The sequence below is a fragment of the Solanum tuberosum genome, unplaced genomic scaffold (assembly GCF_000226075.1).
Source record: "Solanum tuberosum cultivar DM 1-3 516 R44 unplaced genomic scaffold, SolTub_3.0 scf00346, whole genome shotgun sequence".
In the NCBI taxonomy this organism is placed as follows: domain Eukaryota; kingdom Viridiplantae; phylum Streptophyta; class Magnoliopsida; order Solanales; family Solanaceae; genus Solanum; species Solanum tuberosum.
This window is the reverse complement of record NW_006239265.1, coordinates 465,591-472,731: the sequence shown is the minus strand read 5'-3', so window position 1 is coordinate 472,731 and position 7,141 is coordinate 465,591. Positions and strand designations below refer to the sequence as shown.

Genomic DNA, 7,141 nt, shown 5'->3' with positions numbered 1-7,141 from the left:
AATTATTTATAATGATTACACAATTGCAGAAGAGACAAGGACGATCACAACATCACCAATTGCTCGGATCTTGAGTTCAAACAACTTGATTTTGTATTTGCATTTCCAAAGAAGAAGGACTGGTTCTACGTAATGTCTCAACCCAATAAGTGTTGGACTGATGAGGTAAATTCATGTCCACTTTTATCTTTTGATTAAGACATAAATACATACAAATAAATTGATACATAAATACACTTGTTGATGCATCTGTGCAGTATGTGGATGTCATTTTATACTATTTGCAGAAGAAGTCGAAGCAACTGAGTCATTCTAAAAATCGATATACCACTACTAATTGTTTTTTCAAAACATACATTGACAATGCCAGTGTTGTTCCTGAATATGAGAATAAAATCGTTGGCACTATCAAAGGGTTTGGTATACCTGCTGGACTGCCTTAGCACCTCACAGATGAGGTTTATGTCTCTGTAAATTGTAATGGGGAGTTTCATTGGGTCTTGACAGTCGTTGTATTGAAGGAACGACACATAAAGGTGTATGATTCGATGTCCTCATCTAGGACTAACAGAAAATTGTGCGCCGAGATTCAAAAGTTGTCTACAATGTTGCCAAAGTACCTTGAATCCAACGGATTTTATGAGCAAAAAGACCGAACCAACTGGTCAGTTCTTGAATCTTACCAAGGCAAGAAAAAATCTCACCCATTCGAAGTCATACATATTACTGGTATTGCCCAACAAGAAAGCAATATTCTATAAGTAGTATCACATTATCTTTTTAGTATTACCACTGTCGAAATGTGATGTTAATATTAGGTTTATTATATTTTCTAATTGATGATATACCATGCAGTGATTGTGGAGTTTTTGTAGCTGCATACACTGAGTTTTTGAGTGATGGACTACAAATACCATCTGATGGAATTATTTCTCAATCCCTTCGCTTGAGATATGCTTCACTCCTATGAAATTATGGGATTTTAAAGGCTCGGAGTGGCTATGTTAGTAACAATGAAGACTCACAGAGGCCTAGACCTAAAAAGCAAAGTTCGATGAAAATGTTGTGGTTACCACCATTGATTAGATTGATGGTTATGTATATCATAGTGAATTACTTTTTTGTTGATAAGTTGTATAAAATAATTGGTGAAGTGTTGATTTTTGCTGATAATATTAATATTAATGATTATTATTATTATTATTTTGTTGGAACAAATGTCAATGATGATGGAAAGGAAGAAATGTGGTTTCTGTGGCTGGCAACATATATAACCTCTGTTGTAAAAAACACCACAGAATTATCTGCATGTTCCCCAACAGAAAGGATATATGTGGTAACAGATGTCACAGAAAGAAGATATGTGGTATATGTCACAGAAAGGAGATATGTGGCAACATTATATTGTCATCAATTGTTCATTTTTGCTGATTAATATTAATATTTAATAATTATTAATATTATTTTATTTTGTTGGAACAAATGTCAATTATGATGGAAAGGAAGAAATGTGGTGTCTGTGGTAACATATATAACCTCTATTGTAAAAAACACCATAGAATTATCTGCATGTGCCCCAACAGAAAGGATATATGTGGCAACATATGTCACACTTTGAATTGTCAAAATTCAAAATAAAATAAAATTGAATAGGTTTAAAACAATCGTCCCTTCATTTTTCCCTCTCATCTCCTCTATAAAAGATAAAATGTCGTTTCATATTCCAAATTTAATTTAATTTTACTAATTTCCATTTTCTTTTCTCTTCTTTCCTTCCTTTCCTTCCTTTCTCTCGTTCCATTATTCCTTCACAGATCAAGGTTGTTGTTGTGATATTTTCTACAACATCAGTGGTAATTTGTGCGATCGTCTTCTACAATAAGGCGGCGTTGCCCTCATCATTTCTAGTTTATCGTTGATATCTTGCCAGGTAAAATTTAATTAGGGTTTTGATAAATACTTATTGGTATTAAATCAGGACGTTTTTAGTGGTTTTATCACTTATTTGTTTGTATGATGGTTGGATAGTTATTCCTTTTGTTTGAAGGATGGTTGAATAGTTATTCCTTAATTTGTAGTTCGTTGGTTAGGGTTTAGGGAGGGTTTTGTGGTTTGTTGGTTGGTTCATGTGTGGTATTGAATTGTATTTGTTGTTTGTGTTGTGTTTGGTTGTTGTTATTTTTGTTAAGAAATATTTGATTTTTGTGGTTGCAGATACAAATATAATGGCTCATGTCAAAAGAAAAATTGTATCAACAAAAGAAACAACTGACACAAAGATCCAGAAGAGGCCTAGGACTAGAACTTGTAGGAAGAAGAATGAAATTTTGACTACCACTCTTTTAGAAGAACTAGCATCTGAAGTTCTTCTTCTCAAGTAGAAGCAGAATTTTCTCAAAAAGAATATGAAAAAAGAGAAAAAGAAAAAAATAAAGTAGATAATGATGGAGAAAGAGCAGAATAAGTTGAGGAAGAAAAGGGAAATAAAAGAGAACTTGAGGAAGATAAAGGAAAACAAAAAGAAGTTGAGGAAGAAGAAGGAAAAAATAAAGAAGTAGTTGAGGAGGAAGAAGAAAAAATAAATGAAGTTGATGAAAGACAAAGGAAAACAAAAAGAAGTTGAGGAAGATGGGATCAAAACTATCAATGCACACACTTTTCCTGTGCATTTGCAGCCTAATGCTACTGGTGATAGCATTATGAGGTCATCAATGGGAAAATCTTTCGACACCTTCAGGATTACCCTCAAGCAGAATGGTTTGGAAGATTTTTTTAGGAATAGTTGTTTTGGTCATTTTCTTGATTTGCCAGAGAATAATAATGCACGTTTTTAAATGACCATGGTCTATGAACTTCTGAAACAAAGGTTCATTTTTCAGAATCTTGAAAAGAATGATGAGGTTTTGATTAATTATTGTGGCATGCCACTCTTCTTTGGTAGAAGAGAGTTTGCCATAGTTTCAGGGTTAAAATGCCATCATCTTTCTGAGCCAGTCCTTGAATTCATAGTAAAAAAAGAACCACGAAGACGAAAGAAAGGAGGAAAAGAAGAAACAAGACAGTCAACTGAGGAGCAGGACTTGGTGTCCCTTGTTGACACAAGCTTCAAAAATCCCGATTTAATATATTTGTTGAATGTCAAGGATACACCAAGGAAGCACAATGAGTCATTGTGCTTACTTTGGTTTGTACATAATGTACTTTTGGCCAAAGATCTCAACAACAACATATCCCTTAAATGGGTGAATTTATCTCAGGATATTGAGGCTTTCAACAACTATCCTTGGGGTTGTTTTACTCGAAAAATATAAATAAAGAAAAAATGACCTACGTATCCCGTTGAAGCAGGAATCAGGTCAAACGTAGTTCCCCTCTCGAGGGTTAACAAAAAATAGGAAATTAACTAAGGAAACGACCGAGGCCGACATAGGCCGCCTACGTATCTCATTCTTGAGATTTCAGGTTGAACGTAGTTCAGATACAAAAGGAAACATTAAAAAGGGGTAAAAGGGGAGACCGAGGCCGATATAGGCTACCTACGTATCTCATTCTTAAGAATTCAGGTCAGACGTAGTTCATTACAAAGGGATAAATTCTAAGCATATACGATTACAAGCAAATAAAGGCGATTACAAGGAAAAGATAGAAATCAAGTCTTTAAACATGGTATCTTTTGACGACATTTAACTAGATTGATAACTTGTGAGATCCAATGATCATGCTCAACCATGTGATGTCATCAAACAAATGTATCGATGTGTTCTCCAAGCAAACTGATGAGTTCTCCTTCTTGTGTTTTTGTCAGATAGGCACCAATTTTGATTTCTTTGAGGCGTTCATCATTTTCCTGATTCACTATTCTGATCTCTTCTGAATTCAGCTTATCGTGACTTTCGGACCGTCTAAACTTCTCAACCAAGTGTTTGGATACCATGATCTTCTCGTTGTAATCCTCCAATTCCTCCGCATCTACCCCATTTTGTTCATTCAGCTTGTGACATGACATGATACTGACAGATTTGAAAATATTTTCATTGAAATCATAGACGAATATAGTTAGATAGCAAATACAAATCAAGTAAAGCATTTTTTTGCAATAAAGGAGTTTTTCATTTGAAATAAGAAAATAAGAACTTTGGCCATGATAATAAATCATTTTGCCTTTTTTTTAAAAAAATATTATGAGGGAGATTAAAACGTATTGAGGCAAAATAGAGTAAAAGATGGGTCTCGAGACTCATTCGGAATACAACCAATTTTAGAAATAACATAAAAATGTTTATGTCTACCAAGACGAGCGAGGAATCAAAAGCGAAGTGGATGTCCAATTAGGCATTTTCTCTTTTGACTCGCCGTCTGGTATGACTGGAGTCTCGATCATCTCTTCAAGCATAATATCACCTTCTTTGAACAATTTTTTTATTCCTTCCCCTAGACCATTTTGCATTGGAAAAGACCGATATAAGTGAGGCAATGATTTTGGAAAAGCTTGATCGATCTTCTGCTTGCTCTAACCTTCTTTCGGCACTAAAGCAAAAGCTTGATGAGGTGCCAAGATCACAAATTTGGATTTCTCTCTTTAGGTTGGAGAGGCTACAACTTTCTCAAGCTTTTCAAGGTTGGCTGAGATTATAACTTTATTCACATTCAAATCTTCTTCGACTTTAACCATATTAATAGTTACCCCTCCATGATTCGGCATGGGGTTACTATTGACACTAGGAGTGGCAGTCTGAAGAGTGGCAACCTTTTGATCTATCAAGTCTTGAATTTTATGCTTCAAGTTGATACAATCCTCAGTAATATGCCCAGCACCTCCTGAATGGTAAGCACAGTGAAGATCGGGTCTATAAAGCTTGGAGTTGACATTGATATTTTTTAGATCAATTGTTTGTATCAGGCCAGCCGATTTCAATCTCTCAAAAAGTTGTGTTCGGCTCTCAACCAAAGGAGTAAAGACTCTAGAAGGTTTCTTCTCACGAGGAGGATTGTAATTATTTCCTGGATGTGAAGGTACTTGACAGTAGTTTGGAGGATTTTGGTGAGTTGGTACTTGCGTTTGGAAATTTGGGTATTGTGGAGCTCGGTAGCTAGGAGGGGTATTTTGGTAGTACGGGGGTGGAATTTGATAACGTGATTGGATATTTGAATAATTAACTGATGGAGCTTGGTAATATGGATGGGTATTTTGGTAATGTGGAGATGGAGCTTGGTAAAGAAGAGATAGAATTTAGTAACTCGCTGGTGGAGTTTGGTAATTAGGAGATAAAATTTGGTAACTCGGTCGTGGAGTTTGATAACCTGATTGGGTATAACAAGCTGGATATGAATTTTTTGGAGCTCGAGGATGACCTTTGTAAGGTGAGGATTTTCTGAAGTGTCCTTTTCCATCAGATGCGTAGGAAATATAAGACATATCCTCTCTCTTCTTTTTCAACAGTCTTGAAGATTCGATTAGGGCGGCAACGCGAGAAATCTTTCCAGTTTTAATCCCATCTTCGATAGCCTCAACTACCTTGACTATCTCCACAAATTTTGCTCCAATAAGCAACATTATCCTGTCATAATACTCTGGCTCTTGAATGTGTATGGACACTTCAATGATCTCTTTCTCAGACATAGGAGGTCGAACCCGGGCGGCCTCTTTCCTCCACCTATACGCATATTCACGATAGCTTTCAGGGGATTTTCGCTTAATTCTCTCTAGAGAATATCGATCAGGAACGATCTCCACATTGTAGGCGAATCGTTCGACAAAATTTTTAGCTAGTGCATTCCAGCTAGACCACTGCTTTATCTCGTGGGAAGTAAACCATTCCAAGGCTTCTCCATTCAAACTTCGGCCAAAGAGTCGCATTAACAAGGCTTCATTCTTGCCAACTCCTACGAGTTGGTCACAGTAGGCTCTCAGGTGCGCTAATGGATTCCCTGTTCCTCCGGAAGTGTCAAATTTTGGCACTTTAAACCCTTTCGGGAGGTCCAGATTCGAATGAATGCACAGATCCTCATAGCTCAAACCATCGACTTCAGGAACACAATGCAACTCATTCATGGCTTTCCTGATCTCTTCTTTCATATTCAACTTGGCTGCCTCTTCCTTTGACCTCCACTTTCTCTCTTGTTCCTCATAGTGATCAAGCTCGGAACAGTTGGCATAGGGTTCATTTGGAATTGGGATTTGAAAAGTAGTCTTTTGAGGCAATGGCGGAGCAATGGAGGGACTCTGGGTATTTTGAGTGACTTGGTAATTTTGGGGGAAAGTCTGGGGGTTGGTATGTTGATTATGGTGATGGGGGAATGTTTGCGGATTGTTGACATTTTGATTTTGAAGAGGAGGGCAAGCTTGTGGGTTGGTATTTTGATGAGAAGGAAAGGTTTAGGGGTTGGTACCTTGAGGAGGAGGTGGCGTTTGGTAAGAGACGGAGGCCTGATGGGGATTTGGGGTGGTTGGGTCGATGGTTGAGGGATTTTGAGCGGGATTGTGGGGAGGGTTCTGAGCCTGTTCCGCGTTCGAAGGAGGAAAGTAGAGTGGAGGTCTCCCATCTCCTGGAGTATTAAAAGCAAAAACCGGATTATGCAGATCTTGCATTCTCTGCATTTCGACCCTCATCTCGGTGATCTGTTGCATCAACTGCATAATTAATTCATTTTGATCAATGGCGGCGGGCTGAGCCACGACAACATCAGTCAAGCTAATCTCGTCATTGCTATCACCCATTATTGTCTTTCATTTTTAAAAACTTTGATCGGGAAAGGAATCTTTGGGAGCCTTAGATCTTGTAAAATAAGGGTGTTCAACCAGCTTATCAACATAGACCAGTTCTAAGTACCTGACAAAGAAAAATAACTCAAAAGATAAACGTGTTAGTCTATGTAGATGATAAATAATACAAAATATCACACGTATGACCACAAGCACATAAGAGTTGCTCCACTTGAACATAGACTAGCCCACTGATATAGAAAAAACTTAATAGACATGAATTTGTCTATTTGAAGATAGACTAGTCGAGACAAAGTTGATTGTATCTTTTATTGTCATATTTCTAATTTTTGGCTGAGATGTAACTTTAAAGTATTTGGACGCACTTTTGATAGTGAGTTGATATTTGTGCTTAAAGGGTTCTAGAAAATAATTTGA

At 36.9% G+C, this 7,141-nt stretch overlaps 1 protein-coding gene across 1 annotated transcript; it reads right to left on the bottom strand.

Annotated features, from left to right (window-relative positions):
- Positions 1 to 4,579: 4,579 nt before the first annotated feature.
- On the bottom strand, positions 4,580 to 6,718 carry LOC107063358 (uncharacterized). Its single transcript, XM_015315145.1, has 3 exons — positions 6,391 to 6,718; positions 5,302 to 6,240; positions 4,580 to 5,208 (listed from the first exon to the last, which is right to left on the bottom strand). The coding sequence occupies exons 1-3, from the start codon at positions 6,716 to 6,718 to the stop codon at positions 4,580 to 4,582; spliced, it is 1,896 nt and encodes a 631-aa protein (XP_015170631.1).
- Between the last annotated feature and the right edge of the window lie 423 nt (positions 6,719 to 7,141).

What these genes read in the sequence shown, in the direction of transcription:
- LOC107063358 (XM_015315145.1), bottom strand. Translation starts at nt 6,718, where the DNA reads ATGGGTGATAGCAATGACGAGATTAGCTTGACTGATGTTGTCGTGGCT. An exon ending in AACGCCACCTCCTCCTCAAG is followed by an intron (nt 6,241 to 6,390) that starts GTACCAACCCCT and finishes AAAATTACCAAG; the next exon opens with TCACTCAAAATACCCAGAGT. An exon ending in AGCTTGTTATACCCAATCAG is followed by an intron (nt 5,209 to 5,301) that starts GTTATCAAACTC and finishes TTCTTTACCAAG; the next exon opens with CTCCATCTCCACATTACCAA.